The 19,344-nt window shown below is 49.9% G+C and overlaps 4 protein-coding genes across 4 annotated transcripts; all 4 read right to left on the reverse strand.

Annotated features, from left to right (window-relative positions):
* Positions 1–769: 769 nt before the first annotated feature.
* On the reverse strand, positions 770–1,960 carry GT037_006469 (carbohydrate esterase family 5 protein; the record flags this gene model as incomplete). Its single annotated transcript, XM_038931516.1, has 2 exons — positions 770–1,452; positions 1,510–1,960. The coding sequence occupies 2 exons, from the start codon at positions 1,958–1,960 to the stop codon at positions 770–772; spliced, it is 1,134 nt and encodes a 377-aa protein (XP_038786013.1).
* Positions 1,961–3,109: 1,149 nt separating this feature from the next.
* On the reverse strand, positions 3,110–3,430 carry GT037_006470 (uncharacterized protein; the record flags this gene model as incomplete). The annotated part of the gene is made up of 1 exon (XM_038931517.1): positions 3,110–3,430. A coding segment is annotated over one exon (321 nt), but the record flags the coding sequence as incomplete, so codon positions are not given.
* Positions 3,431–4,769: 1,339 nt separating this feature from the next.
* GT037_006471 (uncharacterized protein) lies at positions 4,770–7,787 on the reverse strand (the record flags this gene model as incomplete). The annotated part of the gene is made up of 7 exons (XM_038931518.1): positions 4,770–5,403; positions 5,463–5,660; positions 5,710–5,905; positions 5,958–6,052; positions 6,102–6,609; positions 6,719–7,662; positions 7,717–7,787. The coding sequence occupies 7 exons, from the start codon at positions 7,785–7,787 to the stop codon at positions 4,770–4,772; spliced, it is 2,646 nt and encodes an 881-aa protein (XP_038786015.1).
* A 1,227-nt stretch (positions 7,788–9,014) lies between these two features.
* GT037_006472 (uncharacterized protein) lies at positions 9,015–18,335 on the reverse strand (the record flags this gene model as incomplete). Its single annotated transcript, XM_038931519.1, has 8 exons — positions 9,015–9,507; positions 9,556–10,481; positions 10,526–10,660; positions 11,305–11,369; positions 11,559–13,065; positions 13,687–13,776; positions 15,645–15,776; positions 16,725–18,335. 8 exons carry the CDS (start codon positions 18,333–18,335, stop codon positions 9,015–9,017), a joined length of 4,959 nt encoding a protein of 1,652 aa, XP_038786016.1.
* Between the last annotated feature and the right edge of the window lie 1,009 nt (positions 18,336–19,344).

Genomic DNA, 19,344 nt, shown 5'->3' on the forward strand with positions numbered 1-19,344 from the left:
TGAACCGCTCTGCTAGTCCTAGCAATACGGTCTGCTCACCAATCGTTCCCTCCACTAAGCAAGACGCGTAATGCCACCAACACAGTAGGCGCCATGATCGCCCGATACAGACAGCAGTCAGCCGGAACGTGTTGTCTGCCTCATAATTCCAGCTCTCAATCATGTGACCACTGGTCGGTCTATACTATGCACACCAAGCCGCCGTACCGAGCTCGCCTCTCTACATCCTCGACACTACTATACACTCAGTTCGCGGAGATGAGTATCTCAGCCGTGTGCACAATATATACCGTCCCATACATAGTAATAAGTGTTTGTCGATTTTACGTGCCTTTGCGTGAGCAGCCATACCATCCTGCATGTGTTCAACATTAAGAACCTAGACGTTACACCTGATATAAATGGCGGGCTTGTGCAGGACTTCCAGCGCCAGGATTTACCAGATTAGATAGCGGATTTGCTAGACATTCGCAGGATAAGGGGTCTTCAGTAGATTGTGTTGTCCAGATTTATTCAGAAAACTAGATGCGGGGTCTCACAGGGACATTTACGTTCAAGGTTAGACGTTGATAGATTGGACCATAGGGCTCTACAAGAATTCACAGCGCACTTGCAGAGCAGACAGAAAACATTCATCACGCATTAAAACCAAAAGTTCAGGCAGACGTCGACCAAAACGGTCACTCTTTTTAATAGTTCCTTCATCTATCTACACCCATCTACTGCTGTCACTACGTCTACTCCGCTACATCTTCCGTCCTTCTCATTCTTAAACGTAGACATACTTGATTGTGATGTCGGGAACGCACATGTCATTGTATGGCTGGGGAGCAGTGAAGGGAGCAACGTAAACTGGAGATGTCGGGGCAGGGGGAAGAGCAGCAACACTGGATGCAGCAACGCCAGAGTAGGCAGCAGCGCCAGAGTATGCAGCAACGCCAGAAGCAGCAACACCAGAGGCAGCAGCAACGCCGGAGGCAGCAGCACCGCCAGAGGAAGCAGCACCGCCAGAGGAAGCAGCACCGCCAGAGGCAGCAGCAACGCCAGAGGCAGCAGCAGCGCTAGAGGAAGCAGCAACAGTGGAGGAAACAGCAGCGCTTGAAGATGCAACACCGGCAACGCGAACAGACGAGGCGACGGCAGAAGAAGAAGCGCTGGGCGTAGGTGTGGGAGCGGCACATAGAGGGGCGGCGGCATTGATCTTTCCAACGGTCCAGTTCGAGGCGTCCTCGGTGTAGTTCTGAAAGTAGGTCAAGTGCACATTGACGTCGTCGCCGTTGGCACAAATTGGGTCTCCCTTACCGCAGTAAGAGCGCAGAACGGGTTCGTAGCGGTTCAAGCGCGCAAGAGAGGTGGCGTCGCGACCGCTCTTCTGTAGATCAGAGCCAGAGCCAACGTTGTATGGCTCGTTCTTCTGGTGCTTGACATCGCCCCAGAGGAGAGCAGCAGCAACTAAGTTACCACATTAGCACAGTCAAGGTTCGATTGTGTCATGTCAGGAATACTTACTAGCATTACCAGGAGCCGTGGTAGGGTCTAGACCAGTGGTGATCTGGGAGCATCCACCAGGTCCAGCAAGGACATCTCCCATAATCCAGGCACCCTGAGAGTAGCCATTGAGGATGAGGTGCGTGCAAGGGCACTTTTTGTTGAAAGCAGTGATCTGGGATAGACCGTTGCGGACACCCTCGCCAATCTGTTTGCAGTAGTCGCCGCCGTACGGGAATACAATCTCAATGTAGTCGCAGGTCTTGCCCTCAGCCCTTAGTTTGGCGCACGTAGCGTCGGCGTAGGGGAATGTACGCCAGTCGTGGTACGGCGCAGTGTTACCGCGGGCCATGAAGATGACGGCATCGGCGCAGGGAGCGTCGAGCTTGGGGGGTGGCGAGGCTGGGTCTTGAGCGACGGCGACGGCGGCGACAGCGCTGAGCGCGAGGAGGTTGCGGATGATGGAAGACATTATTAAATATTAAAGAGTGTGGTATTAATCGGTCGTCAAAAACGAGTGTACTGGTTAGGTTGCGAGGTTGGAAGACCTGTGAGAAGAAGAAAGTCCTCTTGGCTGCGGGGGGAACAGTTTAATAGGAGCGTTCATCCTGCATTCCAGCCGAACTGAGTGTCGACTCGGCTCGAACGGGCGGAAAAGGGTAGTGTGCCTGACTAGGTGGATACGAGTTGGATCCTTTTTTGGGGTGAGCTATCTATCTTGGGTCGTGCGCTAGCAGGAGCGCGGACAAACGTCGTATTATCGAGATTGAGGCTGACAGAAAGATTTTGGAGGATAGCCCGGAGGCCGGATGTGCCCTTGATAGATACCGATACCGTCAGACTCTGCTATCTTTGCGAAATGCGTCAACGGGACATCTGAGACGTTGCTTTTGAGGTTTGCATCGAAGCTAATTTCTAGCTCATGGGATCAAGCAGGAACCAAGAAAAATGCTAGCGTGCGTGTCAATGCTTGGTCGATCCTCCATATACGAAGGTATACGGCGTGGAGATTATACCCCTGAGCTTGTCCTAGATAAGACTCCATGCACGTCCCCTCGACCAGCCCGAAATGTCTTAGCTTTTACCGGAACTCTTCGAGGGCTGCCGTGCCTCATGCCAGACATTCGACAATCTAGATGCACTTCAATTGTTGGGCGCAGCCAAGTTTATCACTCACGCCACACTAGCTCCCAGGCTTGTCACACGTCAACAACACTAGTATAGCATATATGCTATACCTCCGACCTCCGGTGCCGACCTTTTCGTAAACCACAGCTCTTACCAATCTATACTTCAGAAAGAGCAGAGACATACATCATGTGCCTGAACTTTCTACCATCAGCGACAGCTCAGACGGAGCAATAGAGGTTGACGATAGCCCTCTGGAAGAGTTCGGTACACTGCTTGTACATACCTGAGCGGACGGTAAGCCTAGCTCTTACTTATGCAACTATCACAAGTCCCTCAATTTCCTGTATGCAGCAATCTTCCTATCTGCATACCGATTATGAGCACAAATACTCAGGTTATCAGCTCTACTGCCGGCAGCCCCTTTGTTGTGATCAGCACCTTGCCCACTGTCCAAGTCTGTCTACTCGACCATCTCGTTGGCGCCCGCGCGTCATGCAACATTGCACGAGCTGATGCATAGAGTACTCGCTGTCGCCACTCGATTTGGCAGATCGGTTCCGGACAGCCAGCAGGTTGTCATTTTGGACGTGCAAAGCATGTGTTGCTTGAGGGTAGGCGGATACGCGAGGTGGGTCTTAGGTGCAGGGCCCGGTGGCTCCAATTCGCCGCCCGTAGTGTGAATGTCAGCTAGCCATGCCTTCGCGTAAGCCATTGGCGCAACGATGAGAAGAGGGGTATGATGAGTTCGAATGCGTAGGGAGGAATGTGTAGGTGACAAGATGGACAACGGCAGAAGAAGAGTCGTGCATAGTTACGCTGCTCCTGAGTTTCAAGCTTCATGGTGAACCATGCATTCTTCGCACCACAACTGGACATCGAAATTCTGTTTCATCGAGGTTATCTTGTCCATCTGTCCCATGCACGACCACGAGAATCGCCCACCAGAGTCCTCTCCTGCTTCACGTAATCCTAGCTGAAACATCTGCAGCTAGTACCAGTGGAATTTCAGCTTGAGCGGGGAAATGTTGGTCCGCACGTCCACACATGAATCTGCTATCCATCTTAGAATGCCAGGCTACACATGGTATTCTTTCAAAAACCCATGCGTATTAGCTCAGTTTCCATCGCCCTCGCTCTTTTTCATCGTGCTTTCGATGCATCAAGTTTGCATAAACGCCACTGATCATTCAGCCGTACCTGAGAACGGCTATGACATTACAGACATGTCTCTATATAAGGCAACACAACAGCCTGGTGATAACCTTAACCAAAGCTTGTATTCTGTCCTCGACCTTGTTCTGGGAGATACTGATAATCTTCAGTTTCCCAGTCTGCAAAAGATAAGAGGTCATGATGATCATGGGGACAAACCAGGCGAAGACAGTCTTACCGTTCTAGCGCGTATGTGAGAGGAGGCTAGTATACAGTACTATAATACCACCGAGATGAGAGCAGATTGGATCCAACAGTTGAAGGAGATTAAGTGGCGGGGGCATGGGAAATATTTTGGGTAAGACAGAATGGTGTTTTGGATAATTTGGGAAGATGAATGCTGCTTGTGATGAAAGAGCCACCTGGCCTTCTAGTGTGCTAATGCAACCATAATTACAGGCTACGCGAGTGCTAGACGCATATTAGCTAACAGGAAAAGATTAAGTTCGTTAGGGCGTATGAATGAAGAAGACAAGATAGCTAGGAGTCTCACTCGAGAGGCGGCAGTAGAAGCAATAGAAAAGACGGAAGAGACATTAAGCCGTATCTTGGCAGCAACCTATTCTCAAAGCTAGCGCGTCTCTACTGAAGCGAGGAGCATTAGACGAACACAGAATAAAGAGTGACTATTAATGACGGCTTGAGGCTATAGTGGGGCTGCGGCGATGGAGTAGTGTTTCCTGGAGAGAGCGCCCGAGGGCGAACACCAGCTAAGTGTCTTTCAAACGGCACCGCGAGTTTTGACGGATAGCAATGAGGACTAATCATCAGTGTCGCGCGGTCGTATATGGCGTAGCGAACGATTTTTGCATTTATGAAGAGCCTGGAGAGTCATCGGGGTGACTCAACTATTTGGCGAGTGGTAGAAAATGTGACGAACTGAACCGCATCAACGTACTAACGCGCTGGCGCTTAGTACGGTCCAACCAGTTTGCGCTTCAGAGCCTTTTCTTTCCATCATTTCCGTCTACAGGTTCCTCTTTCTCTTTTATTCCAGCATATAACTCATGCGGTTCAATCTTTCCCACGTCTTCCGCACTCAAACCTGCATGCCTGAACCGCTCTCCCTCACCACCCAAATCCCCCCACTGGATCCCATTGTCCGGAAATCCGTCCAGTGACGTCGTCGATGCCATGATCACTCTCATGCTGCCAAACATCTGCGGGATAAAACCCTCGCGCTTATACGTAAAAGCCCACCAGCACACAGTTGTCATCAAAAGGATCAGAAATGTTGCGAACCACAGAGGATAGGCAGCCCACTTCAGTATGTACTTGGAGTGCTCGACGTGTCGTCCCGGGCTGTCGTCGATCCAGATAGCTTCATGCGCTTGCAAGGCCTCGCCGAGCATCCAGTGGGTAAGGGTAGAGTAGGCCATGATGGGAAAGAGGATCTTCTTGGGCAGTTGCAGCAGGTAAGTCTGGTTGAAAGAGGTACCAGAGACGAGGGTCGTGCGGATGCGTTTGCGGCGGTATTCGAGTTTACCCCAGTCAGATTCTTGCGATATGAGTGTGATATTGTATATCATCATAAGATAGAGCAGGGAGTATATGAACTGTGCAGCGTTGGAGCTATATGATGTGAGCGTGGGCGTGGCAACTAGCGAAGCTGGGCAATGAGTATAGCTTACATGCCGAATGCTATGAATTCGTTTGACAGGTTGTCTGGAGCAAGCGAAGTGAGTGTTAGGGAGCGGTTAAAGCCTCCAAAGCCGCCAGATATCGATTCGAAATACTCTGTTGAACTCTTGTGGCATCCCAGATATTTTGGGGCATCGGGTCCATACTCCTGACAATATCTGTTCCGGTTGGAAGCGGAAGAGCCCAAGCTATTTGGACCTCTCAGTAGAGAAACTCACCAAGGGTATGCTAACTTACATTACAGCAGTCGTCAGCGTAGCGGTAAGAAGTGCAAGGCTACAGAACATCATAATCAACATTTGTGTCAACGCTGTGTTCCCGAGGTTGCTGATCAGACTCTTTTTGATCTTGGTTGCGATGGTAGGTTGTGGGAGATTTGCAAATTTGTCCTCTGTGTTCCACTTCTTGCATTTCTGGCAGTGACCAATCTCGTCTGTATATGTGTCAATGTTACAAAGTCGCTGGAATTGGAGATATGTTCTTACCACCTGTTTTGGATTCTTCATGATTGAAACAATGCTTGTGACAGGTATGTGAATACAGTCGACGAAAGCTATCAGTAGCGTTGACCATACACTCTCTACTCATCGTTAGTGGATTAGCTGATAGTGTGGAAGGAGAATACAGACCCTTGCAACCTGAGCTCTGGATCAGCTGCAGACGCAACAATCACATCACCGAATGTCAGGCAATGCTGCTTTACCTTGCCACGAGCTAACAGATTGACAGCACACATGTACACCGCTTTAATGACCAAGCAGCCCATGAGCACAAACGCGGCACTCATGCGGACGTTGAGACGGCATTTAGATGTCGTTTGTTCGTGGAGCGTACAGATGACATCCTTTCCCATGGAACAATCGCCCACCCTGTAAGCGGATGGATAGGAATACCGGTATACTATTTCACTTTTTTCAAGGGCATCCACTCCTTTGAGCTCGATAGTGCCCTTATGCTGTGCACAACGTTCCGTGGTATAGTGAACCCTCATTTGGCGCCAAGACATGTCGAAGTTTTCCTGGGATTGGTCAAAGATACCATCATTCGTCGAGACGTCAACGAAATGTATCGGATAGTGGGACTTTCCTGAACCTATATCGACAATGTGATTAGCATGTGCCATCTGCGTGCGGATATCTGCCCGTCGTATGAGAACATTCAGCGTGCGTTTATGCTGTGCATGTTGTTTGCAAGCACCAGACGCATGACTTGGAAGCATGACTTACTGCTGAAGGTTAGTATTGACCACAAACATTAGTGTCGCCGTCAGGTCCGTACCGGAATGCGCTCCAACATGGAAAGGATAAATCACCGTTTAGATAAAACCCGCCACTCAAATCTCTGAGCGATGTGACGTTGAGTTCTGATGAATCCACAGGGTAGAATTCGACGACTTCAGGCAACTCCTGGGTGTATGAAGGGCCTATGAGGGAGTTTGCGAGAAAGTGTACTGGCATCGATGTAAAGATTAAGAGAAACCACGCAGCCCATGCGCGCTTTTTGCCTCTTTCCTTATGCCGGATGTTCAACGGCGAATTTGTTCCCACTCTAGAGTCTCCAAATTTTGACAACGCATATTTCAAGTCGCTTATTCTGAGAGAAGTGACAATTTGCTGATAAGTGTTGCTCATTCCCAGGACCATGGTCGCGCATACGTTGATGAAGAGTAGGCAAGCTGTGTTAGTGTGCGTGACTCTCTTGCAGGAATCTGGCTCCCCACCAACGGAGGTAGAACCTACATTCGTGCGGTTGACTACATGCTCAATGTTACATGCGATCAGGACAATCATACCGAGTGCAAGAGCGCTCATCGTTATGGCCATCGTACGGAATGACCGATCGCTCAACAGCTGATCTTTCCAAATACCACGACCAACTCGTGCGGGCTCAATGTCGGCGGCAGCATGCCTTCTAATGGAGCCTCGGAGATATTTTGGCAGTGGTCGCCTTCGGAGGAGGTTCTTCAATTTTGCCGTGCTGCTTCCAGTAGCGGTCGATCGGAAGCTTTCGGAGCTTTTTCTGCTAGAGCTGTCTGGGCCATTGTGTTGTTGAGTGGAATCGTATTGCGGAAGATACGGTGATGAATCGGACGGAGCATACTGCGAAGAAGAAAGCCGCCGCAACGGCATCTGCGAATCTTGCGTATGGAGTAATCCGATTGTATCGCAGAATTCGTCGTTCACGGACAACCTTAAGTTAGATCAGCATGTCTGCCATACCTCGAATTAGCCTACCATGACCTACTCGGTTATATCCTGGCCGTGTCTGGATACATGGGGAGTCAGTAGCCGATCGTAGCTCCAATTTTTGGCCATCGTTGTAGCCTGTTCCAGACCACGCCTAGAAGCTCGGTCTCTTGATAGGCTATCTTTCGAGTTGTTCGAGTGGACTTGTGACAGCGCGTCAGCGACTGAATCTTGTTGTTGCTGTCACACACCCACAGCAACGAAGAAAAAAAGAGTGGTGCATGTAGTAATCTTAGATGAAGAGCAAGGTAGCAGTCTGAAGTAAACGGCACCCCGTCGCCGACTCGAAGCTTGGAACAGCCCAGCCAAGACCAGCCACCTCACAAAGCGGACACTTATCATTGGGGTACAACCTGAGAACTCCGGCGTGCAACCCTGAGCCGTGCGTGTGTCCTGTAAGCGACCCCTGTCGCGGCACATGAGTGCATCCCGATACTGTTGACTAGTACGGTAATCTTTCGATCTGAGCCAAATAACGATTGAGAATCGGTCAATATGCACAAGGAAATCATGCATGTTTGATCTCGAGGGTAGTGGGCCAATGCTGTGTACACACTCAGTCAGCTTGCGCGGGATCCTGGCGCTGTGGCGCCTGCATGACGCTTTGAAACTCGCCTCCAGCCCTAAGATCGAATAGTGGAGGGTAGGCAGGGCCCAGAACTTGAAATAATCGTGTGGGGGCCGAAATCTCGAAGTTTGAAAGTAGCTCCCGTTAATTCCTTTAGGCTGTATGGTGGTGGTAGTGGTGGACAGTGGTGTGGTGGTTGGAAGATTGCAAAGACCGTTCAGCCGCATGACGCCAACGTGCTCCACGCCAGGCCGCCTGGAAGTTCCGATATACCCGATTGTAACAACGTAACAGACGGCACATAGACGCGGATATTCTGATCTCAGTATTTTACGGTCTTTCGTGGGAGATGCAGTAGTTCAGTAGACTCTACAACTGGTCGCTAGTGGTTTCAACTAACGACTTGGAGTTCATGACAGTACTGACCGTTCCGTAAAAGCAACGTGGTCGATCCCAAGAATTACAATCTACGCATCTACACAAACGCTGTTACCGCTGCAGCCCGCACGGCGATCAAACACGGTCAAGTCTATTGGGTTGACCGATGGCTCCATGAATCAATTGTTAGTGTTAGCAAGTTGGACGGATTTCTCTTTATACGATGAACAAACTATAGCAGGAAGCAGTCGAGTGTAGGTACTCCACCTAACAAGATTGATTTGATTTTGAGACTTGGCTAACGGAAGCTCGAAGAGAAAAACTCTTGCTGTAGATATAGCATCATTTCCTCATACCTGGGAGATCTTGAATCCTCCAGGCAGTAGTCTCTGGTAGACACCGAAGGGATCGTACTTCTTTGCGACCTTCTTCATGAACAACACCTTGTCAGCACCGTAAGCTGAAAGTGGATCTTGGTCCTTGTCGGCATAGTTAAGGTAAATGTATTCTACTCCCGTTCCCTTTTCTGAGGCAAACTTCTGGATGCCATCGGTCAACATTTTACCCAGGCTAATGAACAGCTCGTCATCCTTAGCCTCAGACCAAAGCAGGTAAGACTGGTACATGATAAAGTTCTCGCTGTAGCGCTCCATGCCCAGCACGTTGCCGCCTCTGGCTGTACTGTTCGCGGTGTAGCTTGTGGCAAAAACCTGATGTAAGCACGAGACGCGCCATTGGCCAGAAGCCTCGGCTTGAAGCTTCGTAATGACAATGTTGTATAGACGCGCTGTCTCCTGGAGAGTCTCAAGATCAATCTTGAACGAAATAGTGCGAAATTGAACCCTGGTTACTCAGTTTAGCGATATCCTCACAACATAGCGGAATACATACCGTTTAGTTGTGTCACTACCAAATTCTGCAGCAATTGCACTCATTGGCTGAATCTTGGTCGAATCGGTGAGAGTGTTATTGACTGCAAAGAACTCGTTGTATGCAGCTGGGCGAACCACAGGCTTGGTGTAATCGAAGGCGGCTCTTACGACGTCCACAGGACTGGCTGTTGAGTATCCTTGAAAAAGTATCAAAGCAGCATTTGGGTCTCTGTTTGGGTCGAGACCAAAGTTGACAAGCGACTTGAAGTGTTGATTCACAGTGGATGCAGGCCAGGAAACAATACCTCCCCAAAGGTTCTCGTTCTCGAAAGTGTCCATGTCGTATCGTGTAACAATGCCAAAGTTGCTGTTGCCGCCTTTGAGAGCGGTAAACAGGTCTGCATTGGTCCGCTTGTTGGCATTCACGATACGGCCATCAGCCAGGACGACTTGGAAGTTGATCACGTTATCGCAAGATAGTCCAACGCGAGGCGCGTAGTGTGATATTCCACCACCAAGCAAGAAGCCACCGACCCCGACAGTACTTCCGCGGCCTCCAGCTACCATACGTCCTAATGGCTCCAGAGTTGCGTAAACGGAGCCCCATCTCGCAGCCGGTAAAATGCTTGCTGTCATGGACGTAACATCATAGGTGGTTCCATTCATATTCAGCATATCAATCGTGACTCCATCTTCGATGTTATTGGCCCCAGGGATCGGAGTGTGGCCACCGGATCGCACGGCGAACTGGCAAGTCTTCTGTAGATCAGCAGCCACAAGAACCTTCACGATCGTGGAGACCTCCTCGGCAGTTGTGGGTTGCACAATGCAGTCGGGCGTTAATTTGCTCTTTCCATCGAAATAAGAATTAAGACTAGCATTGTATGAGTTCTGACCCGGGTAGGTTACGCGCTTAGCTACAGGACTTGAAGTCAGAGCCGTGCACTGGAGAACGTCAGAATAGCAACAAAAGATGATGTTGAGCTTACACAGTAGCCGGGGGAGAGCCATTGGACCGTGGGCGCGCTTCCGTTAACACTTCGAGCGCACGTTACGTTGAGTAGGGCCGCAAAGAACAAGGTAACGCTCAGATAGAACATGGCGGACGGACAGGTTGTGGTCAGCTATCAACAAGGAGGTCGTCTGGGTTGGAAATCGACTAAAAATCTCGATCATGAGTCTTTTGACATTGCTCCCACGAGCTGGCTAGATGCTCGTCGAAGACAGGAAAAGTCATTGACCGAGGTAGCAGGGTTGCGGATATCATGATCTCTGCGCTTCCTACGATTAGACCGTTAATGGCCTTCGTGCCGACAGCACAGACCTAGAAAAGCGGATTTGGAGTCTGCAGTGGGCTTCGTGGCGAGATTTAGCATTGTAATCATGGGAAAGAGCGGGGAATACAAGTGATAGAAGGAATCTCAGCGGAGGAACTAACTAATCAAGCCTAGACTAGTCCCAACAAGGTAACGTCCAGGCTGGGCCCTGCGGCAACGGCTGCGGTGCGGATCGCGGAGTAGCGTCCACGGAGAAACAGACACCAAGACCACTGTGCCGTCGTACCAAGCAAACTCAAATGACCCAAGCGTTCTTCCAAACAAGAGTAAGTATGAATGCGGTTGAAGAGGCGCTTGACTCGCAGCCCGCTCGCCGGCATTCTTCGCGCCTACCCCACCTTTCCAACTCCGCCCAGCAGAATTGCTCTACCTTTTCGTCGCAGCAATTTGTTTTAGCATTGCTCCTATGATCGAAGAGTCGCATCGTCAACCGCGATGATCTTGATCAGGTCTGGAAACAAATCTCGTATCCAGCCTTGATAGTAATCAACCTCGTCTGCCTTGTTGTCAGGCGATCAATGTCCACCTCCTCCCAAATTTCCCTTTTATGGAGTCATTTCTACTCCCCTGATGGATGCTGTTGATGAATCGAGAGAAGGCGAAGCAGTACCCCATTGTCCATTTTCAAATCCGTGAGGACACGACGAAAGACCCAAGAGCTTTGCAGCGTCGTTGTACCACTCACCATTAAGCAGAGTCCTTTCGCTTTCCCGAATAGCCTGGATGTCCTCATGCCTCCACCAATTCGGCTCTGGTTGCTCTCTGGCCTTAAGAAGGAGGCCAAGGCAGATGATATCAGGCCGACAGGGCTTCTCTTTGCTGTCGATTCCACGGCCTGGTCTGCCTAGATTCCGAGTCCGCATGTTGTTCAGAGAAATAACCATCGAGACGTAGCTGGACTCGTAATGAGCTTTGAGCTCTTCTGGAGTAGCGTCGAGCTGCTGAAGCCTTTGGTTGACGTAAAGGTACTGGTGCTCGCAATAGCCTTCGAGCCAAGTCGCGATGGCGTGACTATCCGCGTCCATGAGGATTAAAGAAAGCTCTACGGCCGCTAAGACGAACTGGTCAGAGATTCCTCCATAGACCCTTTTAAGTTGCTTGGCATAGTAACTCCTTAGTGTTTTTGAAGGTCTTGGGGCAAAGGCAGAATTGTTCTCGAGGCTTCTCCAGATTGGCTCGTTCATCTTGAAAACTAGACCTTTAGGGTTGAGACCTTTGTTCCTGCCTAGAATACCCATGCCTAAGCAGAGACCTTCACCCGCAAAGCCGTCAACAGTGATCGGCTGCGACTTCAGGAGATTGGCGGGCACCGAGGATATAGCGCGCGATACTCTGGGAACAAAGCCAAGTTGTTCCCCCCAAAACAGAGATACCGTGGCTGAGTTCTGGTACCCATCTTGGAAGATATGTTCATTTCGCCCTTCACGTGATATGGTCTCTTTTCCCGCATGCACACTGTTGAGTATATCAGTTGGGTCTTCTCGAATGCCTTCAACTCTCCAGATATGCCAGCCATAGTCATCGGACGGAGTCTTCTTTCTGTCGGATACTCTGACATTCTTCGAGAGGTTTGCCCAGTCCTTCTTTGACCCACAATAAGCGATATGATCCCTTTTGATAGCAGTGCGGCTGGGCCCCGCCCATGCTGAGTACCGGTTCCTGATGTAGTGACGACTGCGCCATGACGGCACAGTGTACCGGACTATTGCCAACAAAGTTGTCGATGAGAGGACAAGGATAGAGATGGCTTCATTATTGTTTCCAGATGCGAATGACAGTGTGATCAGAACTAGCGATATGAACAGAAACACTGATATCACTGTCCACCACCAATGCTCTAGTTTTGCTAGCCGAAACCTGAAGGTCCATGAGTTCGATGACTCTGTCATGGATGCTAGAGTAGTGACAAGGCCTTGGAGAAACGCAGTAAACGTCGCGAGACCGATGGACGACCAGAGGAAGGCGATCGACGATTCCTCACTTGGACGGAAGATAGCAAAGTCCGTTTTTCTAGGCTCGTTCCTTAGGTGCTGAGCGACTTCAGGAACTCTCTTCAGCGGAATAGCAAGGGTACCAAGAAAGAACATAGTGAAGCAAAGGATAAGATTTCTGCGACTGCCGCCATCCATGGTGTCGAGATATGAAGGGTTCCAATGTGGTTCTTCCAATGATACGCCACCAGTGAATATATCCTGTAAGTTGAGTTGGAGGATGCTGTCTCTTTCGAATTAGATACGTGACTGAGCGTCGGTAAGCTTTGCTGCTCGAGATGGGTACACTGGTAGGCGGGCTCGGAATCGGATCTTAAGTCACGACCTATCTAGGTACATTGGAACTGGACTAATTGCCTTAACCCACGCGAACATCACTTTGTGGCTTGCGTGAACCGCGATGGCGCTCTTGTCTGCCCCGTTGCCTGAAACTTTACTCCAGTGAAAGTTCATTGGCTGCTGTTCACCAATCAAAGTCATTACAGTTGTTGCAAAAGCTCAGCCGACCAGCCACTGCATAAATCACCCCGCTTCTGGCTAATCAGACAGCACCAGTCTGTCTCTACCCAACCATGATTGTAAACCCCTGAGTCGCTCGTATCTGCAGTGATATATTGGTGTAGCAGATGTTCAGCTGTCCCTATTTACACAATGCTTTAGTGATCAATTGCAATGAACAGATTGCACACAATGAGCACGTTGTCAAGACATTCTGTTCAAGGGAACTGAAGTAAGATATAGGGTTCTTTCACCCCTTGACAAAGCTGATGAAGTAGGCAGAGGACAGCCTGATCTGCAGCGCCAACCGTAATAGATAGATACAATTCCTAATCGTTCGGGATTTGAGCTGCTCGGAGCTCGATTGCCTTCTGATCTGTCAATGCGCCGCTTCTCTTGAGGTACAAAAACTGCCTTGGAGTATATGAGTGGTCTTGAACACATGCACCACAGCTTGCTGAGCTCTCCAGGTAGTTGTAAAGCGCTCATCAAGGTTATGCCCTAGTACTGTGAGTGGTAGTAAGGGTTTAAGACGAGACGCTCGTCCCCCTGCTCAAGTGCAGCAACAGATTGCTTGGAGCATTCTCGCAAGGCATAAACGTCTCTGGTCAAACTAAAAGCCAAAGCTACATGGGGCTGCTAGATGATGGCGCTTACCAAATTTTGCAGAGAGGCGCCATATTCATGTCTCTCTGCTTGCCTTCGACCCTCGATCTGACCCGAATATGCCCAATCTGGTACCTTCACATTGTCCAACATACATACAGCATCGAACACAGTAACTTCTGGGCGTATGCTCGCACGTCTGTGAACAAGGCTAAGGCTGATGAGCATAGCTGCATAGTGACCTCGATAAAGTCTGACCAGATCTCCTGGTGTTGCTCCAGAAGCATGAGCTTGAAGATTGAATGCTAGATCTTGATGTTCAAACTGTTTGTCCAGCCAAACATCCACCATATTGGAATCCAGGTCGGCTAGCAGTAAGGCGAGTTCCGTCACGGCCGTGACATACGCATCGCCTAGCAAGGAGAAGGCCTTTTCGAATTCTGCGTGGTAAAAGCTTCTCAAAGTCTTTGCTGGATGCGGCCAGATTCCTGCCTCTTCCCAAGATCGAAACGAATTCTTCGCTTTCAAGTTGCAAATCAGTGAATGTGGATCCGGTCCCTTATTCCGTGCCATAATCCCGAAAGCAAGGCACACGGCCTTACCGCACAGTCCGGACTTTAGCTTTGGAGTGGTACTCAAGAGGTAAGGAGGGATCGAAATAACGCCGCGACTGCACCGTTCTTGGAAGCCGAGGTGTTCACCCCATAGGAGTGAAGTTGAGTCGTTATCTTGGCCATGTTGGTAAACTCCACGCCTTTCGGTGCTAGCTGGAACCCATTTGGTGCCTTCAACACGATCCATTTCAGCCCTTGATCGAAGCAAATCTGTCGGATCTTGGGGGATTCTTTGGTTCGTGTAAAGGCTCTGCGCAAATCTCTCTACAGGATGTGGAAGGATCTGAGATGCGTGTTTTGCTAACCACTTCCAATCTTCTGCATCCCCTATGTATGTCGCCACCTCTTGAGGAATTCCAGTGCGACTTGGCCCACACCATGCCTTCTGCCGAGTATGTAGATACGTACGTGTAGAAAATATACGAATTGCGAACTCGGCAGTGACGAGAGCTATGAGACCCATCAGAATATATGGGAGCGCCATGCGGGTCTCAAATACTGGGCTATTCGGAGGGTTCGTATTGTTCAGAAGCATCCCTTGCATTTGTGTGACGATCAAGGCATCGTAAACAACGTGGAGAAGAGTGGTCGAGAAGGAGATAGCCCATAGCGGTAGCAGGTAGGGTTGCCAAAACGAAAGCCGTAGACGTAGTGTCCACAATTCTTGTTTCTCCGCATACTCTGACACCCTCCAACCGAGGAAAGATACAACCGACAGTATTATTGAAACGATGTCAAGTAACATTAGCAAGGTCATGATGCCTTCTTGCAGTCCACTACGTGAAAGAGCAAAAGTTAGCATCAAGTACTGAGTTGCTTGCCAAGCACTAGAGGAAAAGAGGATGACGACAGTGGAGGATGTGCAATTCATCCTGCGACGCTATTGGTGGCGATTCCGAAGACACGTTGCCACCCCGCCTGCGTGCATTCGTGAGGGCATCACAACACCATGCACCTGCGCACTCGAGCAATGGGGAAACACCTTCCCTGTGCAGATACCTATGCGCTAGCACTTCAGTCTTGATGCATGTCCTGATGGCCAAATGCCATGATGTCGCTCACGGTATAATTCCCAGTCAAGATGTCCCCGGTTGCGTTCTCAAGGCTCCTCCTTACAGCCTCGGAAGTACTCTGGATCGGTGGTTTACTTGTATAGTAACTACGATAATCTCCATGCACGAGTAGACCACGTCTCTGTCCACAGAAAGCTAAGCGGCTCGCCAACGTGTGTCGCTTCCAGAAACGCCTGCATATTAGTGACTGTGGTGATAGGCTCGGCATGGGCACTAAAGTTCAAGGTCGCTTAGAGCAGTGTTACCATTCGCGCTGGTATGCTTCAGCTGAAGTCCTGAAAGCCACTGATCACCTCATTAACGATCTCACACGTTCAGGCTCGCAGATCTGGAGTGACCCCGAAGGGGCTTATCTACACGCGCCCTCGGTCGATCGCTATTTGATCATCGACACCTCAGCAAAAGCAAAAACGAACGGAGGTTTGGCTACGCATTCTCAGCCGCACTTCGTACCTAAGCAACTATTCAAGTAGAAGAAATTTTATCAGTAAGATATGCGATCCGCAAATCAGTCGCCGAAATCATTTGCGCCCATCCTGTCAGCTCTGTTATGTCGCTATGGAGTAGCGCTAGATTTGATAGAGTGGAGCCACGGGCCAAAGACCTATGCATTCGTTGATCGGTAATGATAGAAAACCTCCTACGCATTCATTTCATGACTTCCTACAGGTCCAGGATCTCGACCTAGATCATACATGCAGGTTTGGCTCTAGAGTAAGTCAAAGACCTTTCTCTTGCTTCCTTCATCTTTCCATGTTAACATCGCTTCCCCACTCATCAACCCCGCAACGTAGCATTCCCCAACTAACTTAAATCCCTGACTCACAGTTCTAACCACATATGTTACACTTCCTCCAAACAATATCGCAATGATATCCCCTTCTTTCATCGCGTCTGGCCCAATGCCCATCAAGCCATTTCTAGTCATGAAAAATCGTCTATCGACGCAAGCCCGAACGAAAGCCTCATGAAATCGCCCAGAATCCGCGCTCTGCCTCGAGGCCCGTGGCATACGTTGCAATAAGGACGCGATGCAAGAGATTTGGGTGTGCTGCGCAAACCAACTCACAGCGTGGCCAAAGAAGCCCGGGTCGTTGTCCTGGCCAGCCGTCAGTGTTTGGATGAATGTTCTAATCACGGCCTTGTCCGCGTTTGAAGCTGATGCTGTTTCAAAAGGCTCCACAAGTCCCCATGCCATGTTTACGAAGTCGACCTCTTCTTGATACGTCACATAGCCAAAGCCGTAGCTTGCAAGCTTGTGACCGTAAGCCGCTACATGGTCGACATCGATACCCTCGAGCGAAAGTATAGCAGAACTATCACTGAAACCCATGGAGAGCGACCCATTTCCGCTCGCATTATAGTTCTTGGCAGATGGCATAATTGTCAAGGTGTTCGAAGCTCTGTTTTGACGCCAATCTGGGACCCATGATGGCCATGATGGCTCCAAGGGTAGTCCCGCGTCCGAAAGGACATCGAGACTCCCGTGTTCAATGATCAAGAACCTAGCAACATCACGGTATACATCGAGGACGGGCTTCTCATAGTCTGGTTCGAGAAGCTGGTGAAACCCATGTACTTCGACATCAGCTAATTCCGTTGCTATGCCAAACGTCGCATACACTTTGTCTTTGGGATCTGTGGCCAGTCTGTTGCGAAATGCCTGGAGCAAATCTAATAGCGCAATCTGCCTGCCAGGCGAAGAACATTGCTTCCACACTGAGACAGCCTTGGCAACTGGCAAGAGGTCTTGTTGATCTCGAAGTTCGTATTTCAATACTGCAGGCAAGGCGTAGCCCTTGGTCTGGAACCATAAGGCCGCATCTCCGATGGCTGCCCAATCGACTTCCCAGTCGCCTATCAACACCATTGCTCTGCTCGCGAGGACTGCCTCCTGCACCACCCACACCCTTTCAAACCAGGGGTTCGTGAAAAAGTCACGTACGATTTCCCAATCCGGCGCGTTTGGCTTGGGAAATCCGTACGCTCCGTTGCGCTGGAGTGAGTTTTCAGCGGGTGTGATGGAGGCCAATCTGTTCTGTGGCCTTTTCACGTTCCGCAGCGCTTGCGCAATGAAGGAGAGCAAGACTGGTATTCGTCCATACGTGCTGATGTGAACACCAGACTCGGCGTCGAATTTCGAGATGGAATCTGGTAACTGCTTGTCTTCTGCTCCGAGCCATATGGTGACAGCCGCAGCACAACTATAGATTTTACCCATCATCTTGACCTGGCTTGCTCTCTCCTCATGATTGGTCTGATCTATACAGAGAGCATCGATCCACAACAGGCTCTCTTTCTCCCATTCACTTTCTTGATATCGCTCGTGTCGGCTTCGTGCGAAACCTTTCCACGCGTTCTTGCTAGAATGTAGTGGGTGATCTTTAGACCAGGGTACGACAGAGCGCCATCCTGGGGTACGTCGCAGATGTATGAGAGTATCGGCCAATCTTTTGGTGATAACCATTTCCGCGCCATTGCAAATTATAGAGGCTGCGTCGCCGGACTCACCCCAGACATACGAGAGTGCATGATATGGGGGCGACTCAGCCAGGTTGGCCACAGTGATCAGCGCGCATTCTATGGGCTCATCCTTGAAGCCAGGTTTCACAAACAAAAGTCGAATAGCATCGCTACCGAGAGGTTCGTAAACGGTGTGTCGGACGCTGCGCAGAGGCATAGCGCGACTGGGGAACGCGTGCGTGGATTTGCGAGGGCATATACGCAGAGAACAGTTCTCGTAAGTGGTTTTCCAGGTAGTAAGACGAGTTGGTGCCAGACGAAAACGCTATGAGGTGAAGTGAGGAAAGTTGCTTACGGCTATTGAAGCTGGTGTTCATTGTAAGGCCGCCGTCTTACCTGAGCAGGTGGGGGCTGATAGCGCTTACATCCCAAACAAAGGAGTGGCGTGCACAGCTTCCGCCTCAGCCTGCCAACTGCGCGTCGAAGTGGCTATGTCGTGAGAGCTAACCACACCGGAGTCAGCATTACCATCTCTTCATCCTGCACGCAGAGTTCATTTGTACGCTGTGCTGCTTATCTACAACAACAAGTATCGTATCGCAGCCTATTGCGGTCAACAAACAACGATGGTTTTCGCGTTCGACCCTGATGTTATTCGGGACAGACTGAGGACGGACATAAGTTTGCGGAATCTTTGTAAGCCACCTACCTAGGAATCGATAGTCGGATACAGAGACAAAACGTGTTAACGCCGACTAGCAATATATGCACAATGGTACGGCGCGCTCATGACGGATCATGGTAAGCGACTGATCATCATAGGATATCTGTGACTGCAGCAGCCCTATTATATCTTCCTACGTTCTACGCACTTTATCGCTATCTTGTCATCCTTGATAGCGATGAAGTTCATGGCTTTATGTCATTGCTTGATCTTACTCTGGACTTGGGCCCCTTGAACCTGTACGTAGTAAGGCAAGAACTACATCACATATGTCTTACAAGCGCATAGCCTGTTCCCTCTTGTTATTCTAGGGTTGGAACTTCCTCATTATATCCGCCGTCAACCACTCCTATGTTGGTCAACAGCCACGTGCCTCACGATGCCACCTCGCTATTTCTACCAACTATGGATTCTTGAAACTACGGATCCTTTCAATACCCCCACGAAGATCACAGTCGCATCGTTTTTCGTATTCTTTCTCTGCCTGCCCACGCTTTTGACC

The sequence above is a fragment of the Alternaria burnsii genome (genome assembly GCF_013036055.1).
Source record: "Alternaria burnsii strain CBS107.38 chromosome Unknown 752, whole genome shotgun sequence".
Lineage (NCBI taxonomy): Eukaryota > Fungi > Ascomycota > Dothideomycetes > Pleosporales > Pleosporaceae > Alternaria > Alternaria burnsii.